Source organism: Lepus europaeus, chromosome 23 (genome assembly GCF_033115175.1).
Source record: "Lepus europaeus isolate LE1 chromosome 23, mLepTim1.pri, whole genome shotgun sequence".
NCBI lineage: Eukaryota > Metazoa > Chordata > Mammalia > Lagomorpha > Leporidae > Lepus > Lepus europaeus.
Genome location: NC_084849.1, coordinates 19,190,717 through 19,214,986, shown reverse-complemented (window position 1 = coordinate 19,214,986; position 24,270 = coordinate 19,190,717). Strand labels below are relative to the sequence as shown.

The 24,270-nt window shown below is 56.0% G+C and overlaps 1 protein-coding gene across 1 annotated transcript in view; it reads right to left on the bottom strand.

Moving 5' to 3' along the window:
• Window positions 1-24,270, bottom strand: part of MYO18B (myosin XVIIIB) — a 243,534-nt gene that overhangs the window by 202,380 nt on the left and 16,884 nt on the right. The window contains exon 11 of the mRNA XM_062182090.1: window positions 15,210-15,354. Coding sequence (XP_062038074.1) covers window positions 15,210-15,354 — 145 coding nt within the window. The remainder of the gene's footprint in view (window positions 1-15,209; window positions 15,355-24,270) is intronic.

Genomic DNA, 24,270 nt, shown 5'->3' with positions numbered 1-24,270 from the left:
AAAAGCTCATGGAAACTGCCTACTATGAAAAAATACGTGGAATTGAAAAACTTTTTTACATCAAAATAAACTTATCTTTGAATTCCATGAGTCCACAAACTTTCTCCAGTACCAATTACCATAGTAAAGACCAAATAAAAGAGAAAGCAAAGGAGAGAGAAAGACACAGGGAGGGAGAGGCAGAGAGAGAAACAGAGGAGGAGGGCAGAACCAGCTCCCCAGAGGAAGCACCTTGGTGGGTGCAGGGGTGTGGGGTGTTTCCTGTCCTTGGTCCCTGGTCCACTCCACAGCGGGCCACACTCCAGGTGCCTTTCTCCCCACCAGCCAGAGGTGAGGAGTCTGTGTCCAGAATGAATCCAAAGCCAAGTGCGGAGGTCACCAGGTTGCTGATGCAAACAGGACCCCGTGCAGGTGGGTCCACACTTCCTGCCCTCCTCCCCTCCATCCCCTTCCTCACAGCCCTCCTGGTGCATTCGGGGGTCCCCTCCCACAGAAATGCATATCTTGGAACCTGTGACTCCGTGCCTGCACCCCTGTGCTGGAGCTGAGGCTGAGAGAGCCTCAGAGGCTGCAGGTACCAAGCCGACCACACTCGGAGTTTGCTTTGATCTCTGCTCAGCTGCAGAGGCTACGGGAAGACCAGGGCACACAGCCCCCTGTCCATTCCCTGTCCATTCTCTGCGTGGCTAGGGTGAGGCCCGGCTCCAGCCAATCCACTGCCAAGAGCAGGGCTGTGTCAGTCATTCTCTGAGTGGCAGGAAGGCGTGGAGCAGGGCAGAGGGCCCACATAGATGTAAGTCAGACCAGCTCAAAGTGCTCACTCCGTGGAACGTCCATCCATGTCACTGGGAACAAGCGAATCACATGCCACAGCAATTTGGCCCATGCTTGCCACCAGACCAAATACACGCCCACCCCAAAATGTTCTGCACCAAAATAAACCTATCTTTTAGCTCAATTTCCATAAGCTCCTTTTAAGATGTATTTATTTATTTCAAAGGCAGAGGAAGAGGGAGAGGGAGAGAGAGAAGAGAGAGGAGAGAGAGGAGAGAGAGGAGAAAGAAGAGAGAGAGAGAGAGAGAGAGAGAGAGAGAGAGAATCTTCCATCCAAATGACCACACCAGGTCTCCGTCAGATCAAAGCAGGAGCCAGGAACTCCTTCTGGGTCTCTGACATGGATGGTGGGGACCCAAGCACTTGGGCCATCACGTGCTGCCTTCCCAGGCACGTTAGCAGAGAGCTGGAAACCGAAGTGGAGCAACAGAGCGAGACTTGAGCCAGATTCTGATATGAGATGCCAGTGTGCACACAGTGGTGGCTTAACTCGCCATGCCACGAAGCCAGCCTCTCTGTGAACTTTGTCAAGAAGCCCTGTCTATGTAGAAGGCTTGGCAGCACAGGATCTGCTCAACAAATGTCAGCTCCAAGTGACTGCGCCCTTAGATGTCGATCCTGAAAGCTGACAAACCAATCACAAAGACAAACCCAGTTTAGGCAGCTGTGGCTTCCTGCCCAGGGACCCTGGACCACCTGCTAATATTGGAACTGAAGGAAAGGTGCTTTGCTTATTCCTGGAGCCCAGAACATCAGGTTCTCTCCTGATTCTTACATCTCCTACCTGATCCTGCTGCTCCCAGGTGCTATGCAGCTCCACACACCCAGACGTACAAAGGTTCTCCAAAAAGTGCATGGAAAACCGTGCATGGATCACAACAATGCTTGTACCAAAATCAGATCGTGCTTTCATTGCATATTCACAAGACACCTTGTATGGTTCTGTTTGCAAAGCTTTAGAGAAAGTGACCCATCTTGTCCCAGCGGCTCTGCCCGCCTGCACAGCTGGTGCTCCTTGGACGGCCTGACCAGCAAGCTGATTATAACAGATGCCAACATGAGTCACTGCCCACACCCTCACTGCCGGGAAGATGGCACAGAGACCGCTGTTGAGGTTCTGGAAGCTATGAGCAGATGTTCTGGGCCAAGAAAGATCTAAGAGTGGATGGAATGGGCGGGACTTCTCAGAACCTGGGCTGTGCTGACATGCAGTGGGGAAGGGAGTACGTGGATCCAGAAGTCAGAGCAGAATGGCTGACCGAGTACCTAGGGACTAATGGGGAACTGTGGCAAGAACCGGAACCTGTCAAATTCCAAGACAGTGTCAGTCTTGGGGTGATGTCACCCTCCTGAGCTTCAGGGTCCTTACCTTCTCCCAGTACATCATGGTAGTTTTAAAAGATCTATTCACTGCCGGCGCCGCGGCTCAACAGGCTAATCCTCCGCCTTGCGGCACCGGCACACCGGGTTCTAGTCCGGGTCGGGGCGCCGGATTCTGTCCCGGTTGCCCCTCTTCCAGGCCAGCTCTCTGCTATGGCCCGGGAGTGCAGTGGAGGATGGCCCAAGTGCTTGGGCCCTGCACCCCATGGGAGACCAGGATAAGCACCTGGCTCCTGCCTTCGGCTCAGTGCGGTGCACCAGCCGCAGCGCACCGGCCGCGGCAGCCATTGGAGGCTGAACCAACAGCAAAGGAAGACCTTTCTCTCTCTCTCTCTCTCACTGTCCACTCTCTCTGCCTGTCAAAAATAAAAAAAATTTAAAAAGATCTATTTACTTATTAATTTGAAAGGCAGGGTGACAGAGGGGCAGACAGAAAGAGAAAGATCTCCCTTCCACGGGTTCACTCCCAAGAGGATCGCAATGGCCAGGGCTGGGCCAGGCTGAAGCCAGGAACCAGAAACTCCATCCAGATTTCCCACATGGGTGGCAGGGGCCTTCCTTCACTGCCTTCCCAGGCACGTTAGTAGGGAGCCAGGACTCACACCGGCACTTGGCTATGGGATGCTAGCATCACAGGCAGCAGCCTCAGAGAGCAGATTTGAAGGGAGCACCCCAAGCAGGTAATGCGGGCTTAGGGGCAGGGTCACCAGGGAGACTCGGCTGGAAGATATCACCCAGGAAGGCAGGACCACAGGCGTGGGGGTGGGGCCAGCAGCAGGTGCACGAGTGGCCTGCCTGGGGCCACATGGCCAGCAAGGCTGAAGTCAGGACCTGACCTCCTGGTGTGAAATTGGACTCCGCCCCTTCCCAAATACAGGATCTTAGGTTGCTTACTTTACTTCTCTAAGCCTCTATTTAGTCACCCACAAAATGGGTATGACCTACCACATAGGGTTAGGAGGATGAAGTGTGTTTACATTATGCCTGGCAGAGACAAATCCCAGTCGATTCCCAGAGTTAATGATCGTTATTGTCATCATTATTCCTGCAACCCTTATGCTCTGACCCTGACTGAAAGGTTCCTGACTGGTCCACCTTGGTGCCCCCTCGAGGCTGCCCCTGTCTCCTCTCCAACCACAGGGCTAATGGCGTATCTGGGGAACAAAGCTCTAGGGGACTCCCAGAGAGAAAACCATGCGTGGGTCTACTACTATACCACACCACCACCAGGCAAGTCCTCCCTCACCACCTGAGCTTGCTTCCTCACCTGTAAAAAGAGGTGCTGGCACCCACTGCAGGGGGATTGCTGAAATGGCCCACACTCTTACCCCATGGTGCCAAGTCCTGAGTCGATGTTTGCTGCTGGTATCACTTAGGGGAAACAGAGGCCCAGTGAGGGGCAGAGGCTTTCGCGAGGCCACCAGGCACGGGGGTGGCTTGGTCACTCGGACACCTGGAGCCCCCAGGCCAGTATTGTAGCAAAGTGGGTTAAGTTGCCACCTGCGATGCCAGCACCCCTTCCCAAATACAAGCTCTTAGCTAACTGACTTTATTTCTCATTAGTTCAAGTCCCGGCTGCTCCGCTTCTGACCCAGATCCCTATTAATGGGCTTGGGAAAGCAGCAGAAGATAGCCCAAGTGCTTAGGCCCCTGCCACCCATATGTGAGACCCGGATGAAGCTCCTAGCTCCTAGCTTTGGCTGACCCATGCTCAATCATTGTGGTCATTTGGGGAGTGAACCAGTGAACAGAAGATTGTGTGGCTTGTCTGTCTGGCTTTGTCTCTCCCTCTCTGTCACTCTGCCTTTTAAATAAATAAAATAAATCTTTAAAAACAAAAGAAACCCGGATCCCCTAGGCATTCCAGCTGCCCCTCCCCGCCTTCCCAAGGCACAGGACTACTGGCAAGCTCCGCCTTCGAGCACCAGCCACTTTAGGGCATGCCTTTTTTTTAAATATAACTGTTCGCATCCCAGAGCAGCCATTGTAACTTAATGAATGAATTCAATACGCTCAGAAACTGCAGAATAAATCCTTGCCTGTGGCCCGGAATAGGCCGTGCTGCACCAGCTGTCGGGCAGGGAGCCAGGCCACCAGCTGGGCTGGGCAGGGGCTGTGCAGCCTGTGGCTGCAGGAAGGCCCAGGGGAGGAGCGGGACCCTTGGAGGCACCCAGTGCAAGGACAGACCCATGGCACTCCAACAAGCCAGGCCGTGTGCTAGTCCTCTCCTAACTCGGGTCCTGCTGCAGTCCACAGCACCGGGCAGGGCCCTGAGGCCGGTGCCTTACTGATGGAGCACAGAGAAAGACCAAGAAGCTGCGGGGCTGACACAGTGCACCTGGCCTCTGCCTGTACCACCCTGCTATGTCCTCTGTTTGCAAGATCCAGCTCAAAGGACCCCCGGATGGGGCTGACCCTCTCCACCTTGGATGCCTCCTGCTTGGAACGATTCTTGCCCCCAGCAGCATCAAGGCACTTGTATCTCTCTCTCTCTCTCTCTCTCTCTCTTTTCTCTCCCTCGATTTAATCAAAATGTTGTCTTGGAAGGTGAGAGTAGCCAGTAGATACAGAGAGGGGAAATAAGGACAGAGGGAGAGAGAGAAAGAGAGAGGGAGAGAGAGAAAGAGAGAGAGAGAGAGAGAGAGAGAAGGGGGAGGAGAGGGAAGAGGGGACTGGGAGAGAAGCAGGTGAGATGAACTGGCACCAACCTAGAGTCAGGACTCCAGCAGCGCCCACCCCACCACCTCACTGTGCGACCCTCAGCAAGGCTCTCCCCTCACTGGGCCTCGCTCCCCTCCCTACACTGAAGCTTGCCCAAGTGTGAGTCCCTGTCCGGCACTCGTGTCCCCCCCGCACCAGGTGGGCTTGTACACTCAGGTGAGCCACGCCCCCTTCACAGGCATGCGGGGAGCTCTGTGGGTCCCAGCGGGGCCCTGGGCAAGCCGAGGCTGCAGGAGGTGGGGCGTGTCTGTCCCCAGGCCCTGCTCACAGCTGTCCTGCACCTCCTGATTCTAGAACTCTCCACACCCTTGCAGAGGCTCAGCTGCACTCTTGGGGAAAATACTGGGTGTGGGAGCGGTGCATGGGGACTCTGGGCTCTGAACAGGACAGGGAGCAGGTGGGGGAACGAGTGGGCTGCCCCTCAGCGTGGCGGGGTTGGGGGGCCATGGCTGTGCCATTTAGAGCAGGGTGACCCTGAGCGAGTGACTTCCCCTCTCTCCGCCCTGACTTTCCTACCTACAAACAGAAACAACACCAGGACTGACCCCAGAGGCTTGGGGGAGTTAAAGGACGCAATGGCTTTGTAAACACCCCACCCTGGAGGCACTGTTGGACTTCCAGAAGGCCACACCCCCACAGTGTTTGCAGAATGCACAGCTCTCTGGCCATGAGCATAGCGCAGTAACATTCCTCCCACCGGAAAACCAGGAAACGACCCACGTGCTGAATAGAAGCACTGTCGGGGAAACTGAGCCATCCACTCCGGGCAATTGCACGCACTCAGCAGAGAGAGCTAGGGCTGTCCCCATGAACGGACATAGAAAGAGTAAGGAGCTTTGACAAAGCCTCAGGGGAGTACAGTGCATAGGAACAGAGCTGGCGTGAACCCAGGGGCACGGAAGTAGCCGCTCCCTGCCAGGGGCACAGAGCTCAGCGTGCAGTGCTCTCCTTCTTTTATTAATCTAAAGAGCACAGATTCCACATATTTCACAGATTCAATTGTAAAAAGATAACCGGGGGCTGGCACTGTGTTAGAGCCGCAGGTAAAGCCGCCGCCTCGAGTGCCGGCATCCCATATGGGTGCCAGTTTGAGTCCCGGCTGCTCCACTTCCGATCCAGCTCTCTGCTATGGCCTAGGAAGGCAGCAGAAGACGGCCCAAGTGCTTGAGCCCCTGCACCCACGTGGGAGACCTGGAAGAAGCTCCTGGCTTTGGATCAGCCCAGCTCCGGCCGTTGCTGCACACTTGGGGAGGGAACCAGTGAACACTCTATGATTTCTGCAACTCTCTGTGAGTCCATGGTTATTTCCAACCAACAGCTTAAGAAGAAAATAAACCAGCAGAGGGCAGTGAAACCGGCCCATGTGACGCTGCAGCACTGTATACGCCTGCCCAAATCCACAGACCTGTCCAAAGCGGGACGGCGCCCAACGTCAGCTGAGGACTGCCGCTGCGAACAACGCAGCAGGCTGTGGTGCAGGGTGAGGCTGCCAGCAGCCCGCATCCCACCCTGGAGCAGAGGCTCGAGTCCTGGCTACTCTGCTTCGGATCCAGCTCCCTGCCAACATGCCTGGGAGGCAGCAGTGACGGCTCTGTCACCCATGTGGGGGACCCACACTGAGTTCCAGGCTCCTGGCTTTGACCTAGCCTAGCCCTGGCTATCGTGGGCATTTGAGGAATGAAGCAGATGGAAGATCTCTCCCTCCCTCCATCCCTCCCTCTCTCTCTCCCTCTCTTTCTCTCTCTCTCTTCCTCTCCCTTTCAAATAATAACACTTAAAAAAAAAAGCTCTTTTGACTGTTTCTCTTGGCCTTGTGTGCCCCAGCTGGGAGAATGTCCAGCCGCCACCTCCTGTGCCTGGGCGACTGCCCTTACTGAAGATATTGGGGTACCACAGCAGAACGGGGAGCTGGCCCCTGCCACTGATGTTGTGTCTCTTTGTAGTGGGCAGCTCTGGACCCCCTGTGTTACAGGGCAACCCGTTTGGGGACAGACACCTTCATCATGTCAGGCACTGAGCCACTGGCCCAACGGCGGCCTCCTGTCACCTCCCCAGGACAAGGCCCCTGTCACCTCCCCAGGATGAGGGCCCCGTCACCTCCCCAGGATGAGGGCCCCGTCACCTCCCCAGGGCAAGGCCCCCGTCACCTCCCCAGGGCAAGGCCCCCGTCACCTCCCCAGGATGAGGCCCCCGTCACCTCCCCAGGATGAGGCCCCTGTCACCTCCCCAGGATGAGGGCCTCCTGTCACCTCCCCAGGACGAAGACCCTGTCACCTCCCCAGGGCAAGGCCCCTGTCACCTCCCCAGGATGAGGCTCCTGTCACCTCCCCAGGATGAGGCCCCTGTCACTTCCCCAGGATGAGGGCCTCCTGTCACCTCCCCAGGACGAAGCCTCCTGTCACCTCCCAGAAGGGCCCCTGTCACCTCCCCAGGGTGGGGCCCCGTCACCTCCCCAGGACAAGGCCCCTGTCACCTCCCCAGGATGAGGGCCTCCTGTCACCTCCCCAGGATGAGGGCCCTGTCACTTCCCCAGGATGAGGGCCCTGTCACCTCCCCAGGACGAGGCTCCTGTCACCTCCCCAGGACGAAGCCTCCTGTCACCTCCCAGAAGGGCCCCTGTCACCTCCCCAGGATGAAGCCTCCTGTCACCTCCCCAGGACGAGGCTCCTGTCACCTCCCCAGGACGAAGCCTCCTGTCACCTCCCAGAAGGGCCCCTGTCACCTCCCCAGGATGAAGCCTCCTGTCACCTCCCCAGGACGAGGCTCCTGTCACCTCCCCAGGACAAGGCCCCTGTCACCTCCGCAGGACAAGGCCCCTGTCACCTCCCCAGGACAAGGCCCCTGTCGCCTCCGCAGGACAAGGCCCCTGTCACCTCCCCAGGACAAGGCCCCTGTCACCTCCCCAGGACGAAGCCTCCTGTCACCTCCCCAGGACGAAGCCTCCTGTCACCTCCCAGAAGGGCCCCTGTCACCTCCCCAGGGCGGGGCCCCTGTCACCTCCCCAGGATGGGATCCTGTCACTTCCTCAGGATGAGGGCCTCCTGTCACCTCCCCAGGACGAAGCCTCCTGTCACCTCCCCAGGACAAGGCCCCCATCACCTCCCCAGGACGAAGCCTCCTGTCACCTCCCCAGGATGGGATCCTGTCACTTCCCCAGGGCGGGGCCCCTGTCACCTCCCCAGGACGAAGCCTCCTGTCACCTCCCAGAAGGGCCCCTGTCACCTCCCCAGGACAAGGCCCCTGCTTGCACATGGGCCTCACGGCGTCAGAGATGAAGCAAAGGGCCAACAACTCGCAGGCTGGCAAATTCAGTGAAAACAAAACATCACACACCCCACCAGCCCGCTGATGATGAGGAACAGCGACACAGCCGTCAGACAGGTGTCACTCCTCCTTGCTGCCACTCGGAGGCTGAGTAGTGTCGCTTCTGTGCAGTGAGGGACTGTGGGCAGAGTGACAAATCACAGTGTGGCTCTCGGGGGGGAGCGTGCGTCATCTCTGTGCGAGGCCACAGGACTCCGGGACAGGAAAGCATTGGCCTCCCCCCACCAAACTTTGCTGGGGAAAGCTCTCTCGGGGGAGTGGTCAGGCCTCCACACCCACAGGACCAGGATAACAGGACCGACGGAGCTTCCTTATTCAAAGCCAATAATAACGGGAGCCTCACAGAGCCCTAGGAGGTAGCACTGTTTTTTAAAGATTCATTTCTTTGTTTCCTTATCTATAAAACGGAGATGGTTGAGGGGCTGATGTTGTGGCCCGGTGGGTTAAACTGCCACCTGCAATGCCAGCATCCCATATGGGTGCCGGTTCAAGTCCCGGCCGCTCCGCTTCCCATCCAGCTTCCTGCTATTGCACCTAGGGGGCAGCAGGTGGCGCTCAAGTGCTTGGGCCCCCGCACCCATGTGGGAGACCCAGATGAAGCTCCTGGCTTCAGCATGGCCCAGCCCCAACCATTGTGGCCATTTGGGGACATGAACCAGTGAATGAACAACCTCTCTCTCTCTTTCTCTCTGGCTCTCTCGCTCTCTCTCATTCTTGCTCTCACTCTCGCTCTCACATCTCCCTCTTTCTCTGGAAGTCTGCCTTTCCTTAAATCAACATAAATCTTTTTTTAAAAAAATCAGATACAATGGAGATGGCTGAAAGTGAACACTTCTAAAGCCTCCGCCCTGCGCCCCCCCCCCCCAGGGTGAGGCTCGCTCAGCCCCCACTCGTTTGACCCTGGCAACAAGGCTACAAAGTGGGGACCATCACTGGCCCCATTTTATAGAGGAAGAAACTGAGGCTCCTCTGAGCTGTGGGCAGCACTCACAGGCTGACCCTAGCGCCCGCCCGCGGCACTGTCTTCTTCACAGGGGTATCGCACAGGTGGGATCGGCTCAGAAGGCACAACACAGGTACGAGCACTTAGGGACCGGCAAACACTGGGTGGCGTGAGTGGCGCTGGTTGCCATTCTAAGGGTTCAAAAACCCCCGAGCCTACTGACCAGGCCCCAGGTCTCCCCACTGGGATGGCACCGGGTTGTAGAATAATCAGGGTTCTCAAAGTAAGATCAGGGAGGAGAGTATCATTTTAATGGGGAAAAAAATCCTGATTAATGAAAATGATTCTTAATATATTTCAAAATGATCTGTTATGACACAAAGCAAAGACATTTATATACGACTGTGAAATCCTTAATAGCTGACTTTAGAGCAACTTATTATGAAATCCTCCAAAGCAGACTATATAGTGGGTAAATCATCAGCCAGGGCTCCCAGGCCGACTGACAGGAGCTTTTCTTAAAATAATTTAGAAGGTGGAGTGGGGGTGAGGGCTGGGAGGAATTATTGCCATAATCATGTGTTAATAAAATATTTATAAATGCGACTTTCTCTTTGATCATCGCAGGCGTCCACACGGGCAGGTCAGGCTCCTGAGCCCACGTCACAGGAGGAGAAACCCTGGGAGTCATCGTGGGTCCCCTCGCCTGCCTGGGGACAGGTCAGGTGACCAGGGGACTCCCCTGGGCTGTCCTCGGTCGCTCTGGAGGCAAGACCGTGTCGTGAGGATCGGCGGGAAGGCTGCTGTCCCTGTGGACGCTGTCCCAGCGGCAGCCACTGCAGGGAGTGCCTGGGAAGCTGCTCGGGCCAGCTCGGCAGCACTGACCATCACAGCGGCTGCCTACTGAGGGGCTGCACGCTCCGGTGTCACTGAGGCCCAGCCTCGGACCCCTCGCCGCCACCCCGCCCCTGGGCTCTCAGAACAGGTGGCTGCTGTCTCCGCTCTGCATTGTCTGCCCGCAGGGACCTGCTCAGGGCTGACCCAGGGCAGGCTGCAAGGGCAGGAAGCCAACGCCGCCCAGGAGAAACTTCAACCACGCAGCAGCACTGGGGAAATCCAGGCTGCCTAGAAGATGCGCCCGGACACCTGCAGAGACTGACCCCTAGTGCCCCGAGGAAAACGGCCCTGCAGGGCACCCCGAATTATCTGGCTCAGCTCCACGTCCCCCTAACAGGTGCCTCTTGGGGTCCTCTCCCAAGTAAGTCGCAGGCTCCCAAATCCTGCTCTCAGGGGAACCCAGCCTAAACGCACTTCCTTGAGCTTGCTCCATCAATCCTCACTCCAGCCCCACTGCCAGCCTGCGGGGAGAGGGAGACACTAAAGGCCAGAGATGTTTGGTGTTGAACTCAGTTCAGCCTCACTCAGAAGTGCACAGCCTTTAGCTGGAGGCACTTCGACCTTGTGAGCCTCGGTTTCCCCCTCTGTAAAATGGGTTTGATTCCTCCTCCAGACGCCTCTGCCCCAACGCTGAACCCTCGTGGCTTTCCTGGTCTGAACCACAACCACACGTCTCCAGCTGCCATCAGCGAACAAGGCTGTCCAAAGTCCCCAGCTAGGCTGGACGTCATCTCTCACACTCCGCCTCTGTGGAGTGACTCTTACGCTGATGACAAAGGGAAATCGGCTCAGTTTCCACATTCAGGAAGCCATGACGGAAATCAGAACTCTGCTCTCCTAGATCCTCACTCAGAGACGCCTTCCAAGCATGTGAGAGCTGCCCAGTATGGCGCCCTGAGCCATCTCCTGGCAACAGCCTTCTCCCCGCCCCCAGCATGTAGCACCAGTCAAGGAGCTTCGTCCTATCACAGCCGAGGGATTGGTCATGTGATCCAAGTTGGACCAATCAGAGGCTGTCTGCCTGGCAGTTTCACAGTCCTTATGTAGATCCCCAGCAACAGCCATAGGACCTGCAGGACAAGTCCCCGTCCACTCTCCCCCATAGGGAAATCAAGATTCTCAGCGGATGGGGGTTTAGGAAGAACCTTCCAGCCTGGTGAGTCCACAGCCTCATGAGATAACCTCAGCTTTGGGTTGTGGGGAAAGGGCTCTGGGCTCAGACGAGGTGCCCCATGGGCCAAGAACCAGTCATGGGGGGAGACATTGGGCACAGCAGCGAAGATGCTGCTTGGGATGCCGGTATCCTACATCAGAGTGCCTGGTCCTGGCTCTGCCTCAGATCCAGCTTCCTGCCAATGCACACCCTGGGAGGCAGCAGGTGCTGGCTCAAGCAGTTGGGTCCCTGCCTCCCACACAGGGGACCTGGGTTGATTTCCCAACTGCTGGCTTCAGTCTGGCTCAGCCCTGGCTTTTGCAGGCATTTGGGGGGTAAATGAGCCGTCAGAAGACCTCTCTCTGTCTCTGTGTCTCTGTCTCCGTCTCTGTTTTTCAAATAAGTGATCATAGAAAACTCAGATGACGTCTCTCACTGTGCAGCATGAAGGGCTCATATTTTGGAGCCACACTGGCAGCTGTCAGACCCCAGCTCTGCCACTTCCTAGCTGTGCAACCCTGGGCAAGTTACCCAGCTTCCCTGTGCCTCAAGTTTCTCTTCTATAAAATGGGATAGCAACAGCCCCCACTTCTTGGCTTCATTGCGAGGATTTCATGAGTGAATACACATCACATGCCTCAAACAGAGCCTGGCACCCAGTCACCACCAAATGAAATGTTGGCTGCTACTGCTGTGGCTGTTACCGTCGCTATAATTATTACATCTTATGTCACGTGTGACGTTTCTCTGAGGTCCTTGCTAGACTTAAAACATCATAAGGAAGTGAAAAAAGAAATCAAAATTCCAGGAAGTTATGTCTAGAACGCACCACCCCACATACAATGAACTAATTCTGGTAGTTCCTAAACTTTCAGAAGCCAAGTTTTCCCACTTGGTGAAAGTCATAGTTTCTGTCTCTTTGCACAGAGACAAACGTCCACACGCAGCCTGGCACGCTCCATCAGGAAATATCATTAACACCTGTAGTGAGTTCAACAGTGACCCCCCAAAAAGATACGCCCAAGCTCGACCCCTTGGTGCTTGTGAGCATGACTGTATTTGGAAAAGGGGTCTTTACAGACGTAGTTCAGTGAAGAGTCTCAAATGGGATTGCCTGGATTACAGAACAGACCTTAATTTGAATGACCAGTGTCTTAGAGAGAAGAGACAGGAGAAGACAGAAGCAGAGACTGGGGCGATGTGGGTGCAAGGTGAGGAATGCAGGGTGGGGCAGGGCAGGATTTTCCCCAGAGCCTCCCAGGGGAGCCTGGCCCTGACAGCACCTCGATTTCTGGATTCTGGTCCCCAGAACTCTGAGAGAATAAATGACTTGTTTTAAGCCTTCAGGTTCGTAGCAATGTATGAGGGCAACCAGCGCAAACTAATCCGTCCCTGAACTCCACATGTAAAACCCTTGGTTTGGTGGGTGGGGGTGGCAATACCTCCATTGGGAAATTCTGATCCGTGTGACTCTGCCCCCCAAAAGTTCAAGGGCTGGAAACTCAGTGCCCATTGCAGCAGAGTCGGGGGCTGGGAACTTTGGGAAGTGACTGGGTCACGAGGTCAGAGCTCTCATGAATGAATTCATTTACTCGTAAACTAACGGATTAACAGGTTATCCCAGGAGTGGTCATGTTATCAAAGTGAGCTCTCTGGTGCGCCACATCCCCTGTCCGTCTCACCCTGGGACACGCCCTCTGCCACGTCACGACGTGACGCCAAGCGCCAGCACTAAGCTTCCAGGACCACGGTCTACATGAACCCTCCTCCTTACACCTTCCCGGTCTCAGAAAGGAACAGGAAACGGACCAAGACACTGGTCCAACTCAGGACTTTCACTTTCGAGGCAGCGCGACCAGAGAGAGAGAGAGCTGACTCACTCAAGGTCACCCAGCAAACTGAGGTCACAGCTACATTTCTTCCTTTCTTTGAAAATTGACATGTCATGACTGTGCACGTTTGTCAGGTGAAACTGGGAGTTCCGCTGTGTCATGGAAGGCAGCTAACAGTAACCCTGGGTTTCTGAGCCCCTCTCCCTGGTCTGGGTGGGGCTCTGGGGAGGATGGAGGGGTTTTCTCAGAGCACCACCAGTTGGTTCAGAGGCACGGAGACCCCTGAGTGCTTCTACCCTCCACGGTGAGGGCACAGAACAGGGGTCAGCAATTGTTTTCTGCAGAGAGGCGCCTGGTAATTATTCCAGCTTTGCAGGCCATACAAAGACATCTCTGTCCCAACCACTCAACTCTGTCACTGCAGATTGAAGCCAGCCACAGACAGGTCAATGAATGGAAGTGCATGTGTTCCAGCAAAGCTTTCATTACGGACTCTATAATTTGAATACCGTGCAATTTGTGTGTGTCCTGAGATATCTGTTCTGAGATGCAAGCTCTTTCATCCAACTGAAAAGATCATTCTTATTTGTGCCGGGTGCACACAAGCAAGCTGGACTTGGCTCACATGCCCCAGTCTCCTCATCCCTGGGTGCAGATGAGGTCAGATGCAGAGATGGGGGTGTTTCTCGGGGGTGCCTGGGGATCCACAGGGAGAGAGGAAGGCACCCGGCTTGGAGGCGGGGCCACACTCTTACACGCTACTGTGCACAGCACTGTCTCGGGGACCAGGATGCTGAGGGAGAGACATGATGGCCTCTTGAGCAAAGTGGTACAGATGCCACCAGCCACGGCACCCAGCATGGCTGATGTTCGAAAGTCGAATGCCATTCTTGCATTTTCTTTTCTTTTGCTTTTCTCCTGGTTTGTTTGTTTTTTTTTTTTCAGCTGAGCATATCAGTCCTCAGCTTAAACGGTAGAATCCCCCAGTGTACTGACATCTGACTCAGCATGGCTTCTGGAAACTTCCACCATGAAAGCAGTGGGTTAGGATGTGTGGCCACAGCCCCTGGACGTGGGAATGGTGGCAAGGACCGGCCAGCGTCTTGTCAAGGCATCTGCTGTGCACAGGGGCAGAGCCCAGAGCATTAGCCAGAATCCCAGGACAGACATCAATCCACACACGTGTTCACCCTACAGGTAAGTTCTAGTTCAACTGATTCCACTCCCTCCCAGAAAGAGCTAGACCAGGACGCAACCACGACCCACGTCACCGGAAGCCCTGTGGGCCAGGAGCCACGGCCATGATCCCTACTCTCTCCCAGAGCCATGTGCAGTAACAAGAGAGCGAGCAGAAAAGATTGCTTAGGGAAGAGAGGAGCCCTGAATACCAAACGGAGGAATTTTACTTGATTTAGCAGGCGGGGGAGAGCCTTGAGGGGATTCTAAGCCCAGAGGAGGTGGAGGTGGGGGGTTGCCTATATAACAGATGATGAAGATGGAGAGAACAAGGAGGGAGGGTGAAGGCAAAAGGACTATGGCAACATCCAGAAAAAAAAAAACAGTGCCTAGATGAAGGTGATGACAGTAAAGACGATAGAGGAGCCAGGGAGAAATGACGTCACAAGACCTAAGCATAGGGCACAGTGGACGGCTGCATAGTACAGGGAAAAGGTGAGAGTGAGAGGGACGCCAGGAAACCCTGGGAGACCAGATGGAAGCAGGGATGATCACTCAGTTAAGGAGGAGCGGGAGCCGGGCTGCGGGGCCCGGTTCAGCACTCCTGGTGGGGAACAGCTCCCGGGTACGGCCACAGAAACACAGCACCTCCCCGGCTTCCACCCAGTCACCAGATTACAGTCAGGTGCCATGTCAGGCGCTCCACAGCCAGGTGGGGCTGGTGGCTCCTGTCCTGGACAGCGCAGACAGAAGACCTATGTGCTGGGCACATTGGACGGTGCCAGTCTAGAAGTTACCAGCCCTCTTTCCCTCTCACCACGCTTGGGCCAGCAGTGTCCCAAGGACCGGCCCCAGAGACACAGGAGGTGACAGATGGGCCCTGTCCCTGTCTCATGGAGAGCAGGCACCTGCCCAAGGAGACGGCTGGCCACCCAGGTGAGGGACGTACCTTTGCAGGCGCCCGCAGCGCCGAGGTGATAGATGGCCGCCAACACCCGCCAAATGGCCTGCTGCTCACTCGCCGAGATGCCCAGGGTCTCCATGGCACCCTGGAGCTGGGCAAAGGCAGCCGCCGCCTTCTGCTTCTCCTCGGGCTGGGGGCAAAGGGAGGGAGGAAGAAAGAGAGAGGGTCACAGGGCAGACAATGCATGCTCACAACCCCCAGCCACGGTCGGCCTCGGGAGAACGTGTGGTCAGTTGACAACCACAGTAAATTATCCACAATTAAGCTAAGGAGTGTTGACGTGAGGGCTCGGACTGCTGGGGAAGTTATAAACATCCTCTGTCTGGCTTTGGGATGCAGCGTGATTTTTATTCATTCCTGCGATCATTCGGGACAGATTTATGGAGGCTCTGCTCCGTGCTTCGTGCTCTGTGCTCAGCTCTGGTCTGGGGATGCAAGGATGAGCCAAACCCAGACCTTGACTTTGAGCTCCTCTCAAGGTACAAATGCAAAAAGACATAAAAGCAACTAAGCGTGTGGCAGGCTACGTGCTGGGCCACGGATCCAAGTGGAGAACTGTGGGATACAGAGGAAGGAAGGGCTAACAAAACCCATCCAAGAAAACCCAATGGGCTACCATACAAGATGAGACAGAGTTGTAATAGAAGCTAGAAGAATAAAGAGATGAAGCCGACCAATCAGATGTCATAAAGGACCTCCTGGGCACTGGGAACACACAAACAAAAGAGATTTGGGGTGACGACAGGTGGCCGACAGACTGTGGACACAGACACAATTATTGTTGCAGGTGGGAGAAATCAGATCATGAGGAGCTGGCACAGGGCAATCTTGAAGGTCACAAACACAATATTAAAACAGGTGTGGGCTTTAAAATTCCAGCTCTGATTGGCAGATACTGCTACGAGTCCCCTTCTGCCTTCTTGGACCATGGCAGACATCATTAATCGATCCCGATCTCACAGCGAGCCAGGAAGCCCAGGTTCCTTTCAGGATATCTCCTCTTGCAGCTGCCACAACTGACAGGAGACTTTCTGCTATCCCTGGTGCTGCCTTGGGAAACTGCCGGAGGTTTTTAAGCCAGAGAAAAGAGAACGTCACACACTCCGATGTCTACAGGTCACAAGAGTTTCAGTTGCTTGCTTTTGTTTTTTCAGATTTATGATCCCAATTATGTTTGATCGAATATTAAAATGAGCCTGAAACTCCTGGGCACACACCATCTGGCCAGGGACTCAGCCCAGAAGCCTGCTGGGTAGAGAAGACGTGAGCCGGGGGTGGGCATGCTTCTGTCAATCATCCACCAGCAGATAAGGAGAACTCTGACTTCCCTCTTGGGTCCTGCTTGGAGAACTTGAGTGATGAATCTCAGGCAGTGAAGCGGACAGGTGCTTGAAGTTTCTAGAGCCTGGTGCCCAGGGAGCAGATGGTGACATGGCACTTGCCCAAGGTCACACAGCAAATTCATATGAGGTGCAAGACCAGCGCAGGTGCTCCCGCCTCCCACCCCACACTCCTTGTCTACTGCCCTCTGGTCACCTCCTCTGTCTGGGAAACAGGTGAGGTCCACTGAGCGCTGGGGACAATGCCAACGCATGTGGTGGCATTGAGAGATCTGCTGTGGAAACATTTCAATTAATAGCAAAAGCTGTTCAACTGCTGTATCATATTTCCGGCCGCCACAGGACCGCCAAATCCCTAGCAACCAGGAGCTCAACCTAGCAACCACAGCTGCTCCCCTGGAGCAGTCGAGGGAAGACATCTTACCCACATGCTCGTAGTTATTTATGAGATTTCAAAGTAGCAGAGAAAGGACAGTGGCAACACATTTATTACGGCTCCTACTATCGGCTCTGAGCACTTGCTTCACATCACAGACGGGATCCATCCTCTGCCTCTTTGCTCACATGGAGAGAACAAGAAAACTTCTGCAGAAGTGCACTCGCTCACTCTCGCTCTCTTGCTCTCTCTCTCTCCACCATTTTGGAACAGAGGACACGGGTCAAAATGGTTGATCCGAAATGATTAAGATCAGGAAACAGTGACGGTGTGTTTTAAATGTCTGCAGAACTGATTCTACAAACACGTGATGCCCTGGCAACAAGCCACTCCTTGTGGACAAGCGAAAGGCAGGATACTCAGAGCACGGTCGTGGAGTACTACATGGCAAAGAAAAAGCCAAAGCCGTTAACCCAACCTGCCAAGTACATGAATCCCACAGAGCCAACATCGAACGGAAGAAATCAGACACAAAAGATCGCTGCCTTAGTTCACAGATGTAACAAAACACCCAAGACAGGGTCACTTCCAGAGGACAGAAGTCTATCTGGCTTATGGCCATGGAGACCAGAAAGTGCAAGAGCATGGTGCCCACGTGTTAGGGGGCTCCTCCTCTTCCTATGCAGTCACTGACGCAATGGAGGTGGGGGGCTTTGCCCTCACAATCTCCTCTAGCCCTCATTCTCTCCCCCAAAGCCCCACCTCCAGACCCCTTTGACCAACAAATCCAGAGTCAAGTATCTAGCACGTGAGCTTTGGGGGGTCTCAAATCACAGTAATCTTCCACTGTATGGCTCCAGGTGTAGACCTCAAAGACAGGAAAAACTGACGCGCAGCCACAGACAACAGGATGATGGCTGGGGGTGCAGGGCTGGGACACATCTGTGGCCAGGGCTTCTCAGGAGGGGTCTCCTGGTCTCCCGGCTGCCTTTGGGGAGGGAGGAATGGTCTGTAACTGGATCTGGGGCTGTGGCTGCCAGTGGGTTTACAAATGTAGACTTCATTGAGTTGTGGGCTTAAAATTTGTAGACTTTGGGGCCGGCATTGTGGCGTAGCCGGTATAACCACAACATGCAATGCTGGCTTCCCATATGGGCACCTGATGGAGTCCCAGTCTCTGCTCCACTTCTGATCCAGCTCACTGCTAATGCACCTGGGAAAGCAGCAGAAGATGACCCAAGTGCTTGGGCCCCTGCACCCACGTGGGAGACCAAGAAGAAACTCCTGGCTCCTGGCTTCAGCCTGGCTCAGCCCTGGCCATTGCAGCCATTTGGGGGAGTGAACCAGTGGGTGGGAAGATCTCTCTCTGACTCTCCTTCTCTCTAACTCTGCCTTCCAAATAAATCAACAAATCTTTGGGGAAAAAAATTAGTGGACTTCATCCACTTCACTATTTTACTCCAACTTGAGAAAAAAAAAATCAGTGGATGAAAAAAAAAGTCGAATCACAAGATGCCCAGGGTTTGTCTGATGCATTGAAAGCCTCAAGGTCAGCCAAAGATTGCCAAGTAATTTAGTGAAAAAAAAAAATAATAACATCTGAAATGTTCTCTCCACCTTGGAGTGGCTGCGCTGAGAGCACCCGGGAGACTCCCGCAGTGCAGAAGGAGCCAGGCTTGGACCTGGAGCCAGACAGACAGAGCTGGGCACGCTCGCCAGCCCGACCGCTGCGCGCCGGGACTTGGCACAGTGCTCCTGCCCTCACACATGGGTTTGCTTTCTGCTCCTTTAACGCGGGCGTGGGGTGCAGTAGTAGAGACACCCCCTGGGACACCCACATCCCCCACGGGGCTTCCTGCTCCCGCCCACCCTGGGTCCTTGGGTCCCTGACACCCATGTCGGGGACCCACGCTGAGTTCCAGGTTCCTGCTTTCAGCCTGGCCCAGTCCCAGTTGTGGGCATTTGAGGAGTGAGCCGGCGGGTGGAAGATCTCTCGCTCTCTCTAATAAATAATTCTTTTTTAAAAAAGAATTAAAATGGACATAACATTCTGTCTCCTCCTAGGGCAGTGGTGAGGACCAAATGGGTCCACACACAGAGAGCGTCAGCCCAGCAGCCAGCACAGGTGGTGCTCACTAAGGATCTCCACTCAGGCCTGCCCCCTCCCTCTCTGCCTTTAGCAGCCGTGTCACCTCTCTGAGCCTGGCCTAGGAAAACAGCACGCCCCTAATGCCCGGCCTCGGAGGCTCTGGTGTGCTGAGTGCCGCCTCCCCTTCCACCGAGAGCCCGTCCCTCTGCCTTTGACAACTCGGCCACAGAAAACCAATCAGTGACAGCCCTAAGCAAACCCCCAGGAGGCCAGGATGCCTCTTATTATTATTGTTACTACTACAGCTGCTGGGCACTGTTTAGAAAAATCAGAAAAACAAATTATAGAGAAGAAAACAACATGAAAGCTCTATGCTCTCCAGCGTGTCCTGGTGCCCGGCAGCTCCCAGAGAAACTTTATTTAAAAGCTGAGTTGTGACAGGCGACGAGGGCACAGGCAGGGGACTGGGAGGCGGAACCGGCACTCAGTGCATGGAGGCGGCCACCGAGGGCCTGGCTGGAGCCCCACCGAGGGTCTCAGCCCTCCCACTCAAGTGCCAGCTCCGCCAGGAGCCTCACCCTGCCCTGCACACTGTACTTTATCTTGGCATCAGCCGCTCACTGCACCTGGAAAGAGGCTGGCCTCCCTGCACCTGCCTAATTCACTCTCAGCCCAATTCCAGCACCTGGTTGCCTCCTCCAGGCAGCCTTCCATGATACAGCTCTACCCTTTCCCAGCCTGCCCTCAGCCTACACACCCAGGCATGCAATCTCTCTGCTTGGGAATGCTCTGCCTGCATGGCCATGACCTCCTAGCAGCAAAGGGACATTAAAAAAAAAGGACATGGAAAAAATGAATGAAAAAATAAATTTATGTTGGTGCAAAAAAAAAAAAAAAAAGAAATACATGCATAGCTTTTTTTGTAACATATTTCCCATGAACTTTTTGAAGATCCTTTGCATGGACCTCAGCTATATTTTTTTAAACCAAAATAAACTTATTTTTAAACTGCATTTTCTGTGAGTTTGTTGAGCTACCTGGATGATGGACTCAGCTAAGTGCCTGGATCCTGGAAACGAGTGGATGACCAGGAACTTCCCGTAAGCGTCCTAGATGGGACTGCGGTGCTGGGGTCCAGCCTGTCTGCCCACAGGGTCAGGCCCATGGCGCTGCTCATCCCAGGGGTCTCAGGAAGTGGAAAGGGAGAGCCCCCAGCACCCCCAGCCCTTCCTGTGGGGGGAGAGCCCCCAGCACCCCCAGCCCTTCCTGTGGGGGGAGAGCCCCCAGCACCCCCAGCCCTTCCTGTGGGGGGAGAGCCCCCAGCACCCCCAGCCCTTCCTGTGGGGGGAGAGCCCCCAGCACCCCCAGCCCTTCCTGTGGGGGGAGAGCCCCCAGCACCCCCAGCCCTTCCTGTGGGGGGAGAGCCCCCAGCACCCCAGCCCTTCCTGTGGGGGAGAGCCCCCAGCACCCCCAGCCCTTCCTGTGGGGGGAGAGCCCCCAGCACCCCCAGCCCTTCCTGTGGGGGGAGAGCCCCCAGAACCCCCAGCCCTTCCTGTGGGGGGAGAGCCCCCAGCACCCCCAGCCCCTTCCTGTGCGGTTGCTGAGGCTTCAGCACGCACCCCAGCTCCCTGGCCCCGGGCACTGGGGCCGAAGGAAAACACGAGACCCCCGGACCGCGAGTGAAACGGCACAACAGGGAGAGAGCAAAGCCCAGCAAACAGATCCCTGAGGGCCACGTGGCAAAGCTCCAGGCAGCCGGGAGGGACGGGGGTCAGCCCGGTGCTGCAGAGCCACGCACCCTCACTCGCAGCTGCGATGCCGGCTACCAGCGCAGCAAGCGAGACACGCTGGGCCCCACCCTCAGGAGCCAGAACAGAAGCAACACACGGGAGGGTGCTGGGGAGACGCAGTTCCCAAGGCGACGGCGGAAGCCACAGTGACAGGGGGCACCGCCTTAGCCTGAGAGGCTACATCGGGGCTGACGCCCAGGACAGGTGCACAGGGGGACTTAGTGCCTGCTCCCTGGAACCGAGTACTTGGACGACACCAGGGAAATTTTTCAGGGGACCGTGCCTGGGGGCAGGCGTCTGGCACAGCAGCTAAGAGGCCCACGTCCCACAGCGGAAAGCCTGGGTTCCAGTCCCACCCACGCTGGGAGGCAACAGGCGATGGCTCATGTCGTGCTGCTGGGTCCTTGCCAAGCTCCTGGGAGACCTGGACCGAGGGCCCAGATCCGGGCTGCAGCCTGGCCACGCCCCAGCTGGCGCAGGCGTTTGGGGGGTGAACCTTTTCGTCTCTCTCTCCCTCTCTGTCACTCTGCCTCTCAAACACAGAGATAACATAGAAAGGTAGGATTCCACCAGGAGAGGAGTCGCAACGGCCCATGACTGTGGAGGTTTGTGGTGGTGCGCATCGTGCCATGAGCCCGGGAACCCGTCAGAGGGAAACACGGAGAGGAAGGCACTGGGATCGCTGCTGGCGAACTTCTCCGCGTGGTGACGCCCTTGAACTTCAGTTGTGTGCGTGCTCCAGACTTCTCACAGGAAGCATGTGTTAATTTTTAAAATAGGATGTTTTCATTAAAAATATAAGTGGGAGGGGCCCGTGCTGTGGCATAGCGGGATAATATAGGCGCCGGTTCGAGTCCCAGCTGCTCCACTTCCAATTCAGCTCTCTGCTGTGGCCTGGGAAAGCAGTAGAAGATGGCCCAAGTCCTTGGGCCCCTGCACCCACATGGGAGACCTGGAAGAAGCTCCTGGCTCCTGGCTTCAGATTGGCGCAGCTCCAGCCATTGCGGCCAATTGTGGAGTGAACCAGCGGATGGAAGACCTCTTTGTCTGTCTGTCTCTCTCTCTGTCTCTGCCTCTGCCTCTCTGTAACTCTGCCTTTCAAATAAATAAATAAATCTTTAATATGTGTGTGTGTGTGTGTGTATGCGCAGGAAATAAAGCCAGTAAGAGAAAAACCATGCCATGGGCTGCCAAGTTCGTGGGCTAGGCACCACGTACACAGGCAGTGCGCCTGGCTGGGTAGAGGGGGAGGCAGTGGAGTGCTCCCTGTGGGCCGCTGAGGCCTCACCTGGCACCGCTGTCCAACACTGCCATCAGTGACAACACCATAATACCAATAATGGATGCTAACGCTGGCTGAGTGCCAGGCACTGTGCTCTCTGTAATTCTGGGGGCGAGCAGCACTGAGGATCCCCGTGTTACAGGTGAGGAGCTGAGGCCCGGAGAGATGAACTCCCCCAGCGCAGGTGCCGGCCCTCGCCTTTGCACCTGCCGACACTGGACTCCACGGTTGGCGGTGGCTTTGCAGTGGATGGCAGAGCCGACGGCTGCGGGGTGACCGATGCACAGTGGATGGGAGCCGGGGGGCTGGGCTGGGAGGAGGGGAGCAGGGTTCAGTGAGGGGGAGACTGGGCTGCAGAGCTACCAGACCAAGCACAGGGAACTCAGGCAAAGCTGAATCTCAGATAAGCAAGGGATGCTCCTGCAGGACACGGGTTCGTCCCGGGGCAATGTTTGTTATGGCAAGAATGCCGGCCTCCATGCACCTGTTCAACTTCAAGAGGCGAGGCTGTGATGTAGCAGCTAAAGCCACTGCCTGCATCGCTGGCATCCTTATGGGTGCTAGTTTGACTTCCAGCTGCCCCACCTCTGATCCAGCCCCCTGCTAATGGCCTGGGAAAGCAGCAGAAGCACCCCAGCACCCACATGGGAGGCCTGCAAGAAGCTCCTGGCTTCAACCTGGCCCAGCCCTGGCCGTTGCAGCCATTTGGGGAGTGAATCAGCACATGGAAGACCTCTCTCCCTCTCTCTCTCTGCTTCTGCCTCTGTAACTCTGCCTTTCAAATAAATGAATAAATAGGTCTTTAAAAAACTTCCCTCTCATCCCAGGATCACCTCACAGTCACCTCCTCCAGGCAGCCTTCCTTGAAATGCCTCCATATCTCCAGCTTGCCAGTGAAATACCTGGGACAAAATGGCTCTACCTGAAATTCAAATGTAACGGGCAGCCTGTACCATTACTCTTACCCGCTGCATCCGACAACCCTGGGACACATTCCTAACAACCCTCCCTCCCAGAGGCGCCCCCAAGGGCCAGATCCCCTCTAGGGGACAGCAGCTGAACAGCCCCGCCCTGGGCCACTGCCCCACCTCCGCCAAACTCCACCAGGTTTCGGGGCTCTGTGCTTTCTCCTGGGAGAGGGACACCCTGCCGGGGCCTGTGCGGGACAGACACTCCGCAGAAGCATCGGGAAAGCAAGCATGTCCCGGAGCCACGGAGCCACGGAGCCACGCAGCGCCGCACACCTACGACCCGGCCAGCCCGGGAAAGCTGGAAAGCAGCAGGGAGACCAGCGCTCACTCTCTGGCAACCCAGGCGCACGCGAGCAGTGGGGAAGCCCAGCACGGGGGCCCTTTCTCCTCCTCTGCCTCCATGGTGAAGGCGTCCGGGTGCTCTCAGGCTGTGGGGGAAAGGCCTCAGAGAGGAAGGCCTGGCGAGTTCCACCCCCTGCCCCACCCTGGCCAGAGCCACCTGGGGAAAGGGGACTGCGGGGAGGGGCCAGCCAGCAGCCCCAGACTCTACCCCGCGCTCTGCCAGGACAGAGCAGTGGGGTCCCAGCACCTGGGCACGCATGGGAAAGGCAAATTCTACAGCTGCTCCCTGGACCTGCTGCATCAGGGATCTGTGGACCGGGCAGAGCAGTGTGTGTGTGTGTGTGTGTTTGTACGCGTGCATGTGTGTGTACATGTGTGTAAGCATATGTGTGCATGTATGTGCGAGTGTGTACGTGTGTGAGCATATGTGTGCATGTATGTGCTAGTGTGTACATGTGTGTGCGCATGTGTACCGACTCCAGAGCCATCCACAAAGCACAAACTGCGCATCTCAGTGCGATCTGGCGGTCCTGACCCGAACGGCGTCCCCACCCTCATTCAGGCTACCAGGTGCCTGAAACCGCAGACGGCACCGCGCCCGGGTCCGCCACGTGGCACTGTTCCCGAGAAGTCCTCCAGCGCACGCCCCAGCCCGGCGCGGTGGGGTCCCCGCGTTTCCTGGGTCCTCCCGGCCACTGCCTACTTTGATGACGCGCGCGCTCCATCTTCCGCCACCATCTGCTTCGCCCGCTTGTTTTATTCATGAGTTCGGAGAGTCACGGGTCCATTCGGCTACAGACTCCTGATCAGACGTGCGATTTGCATGCCTGTCCCCCGGGCCACGGCTGCTCCGCTC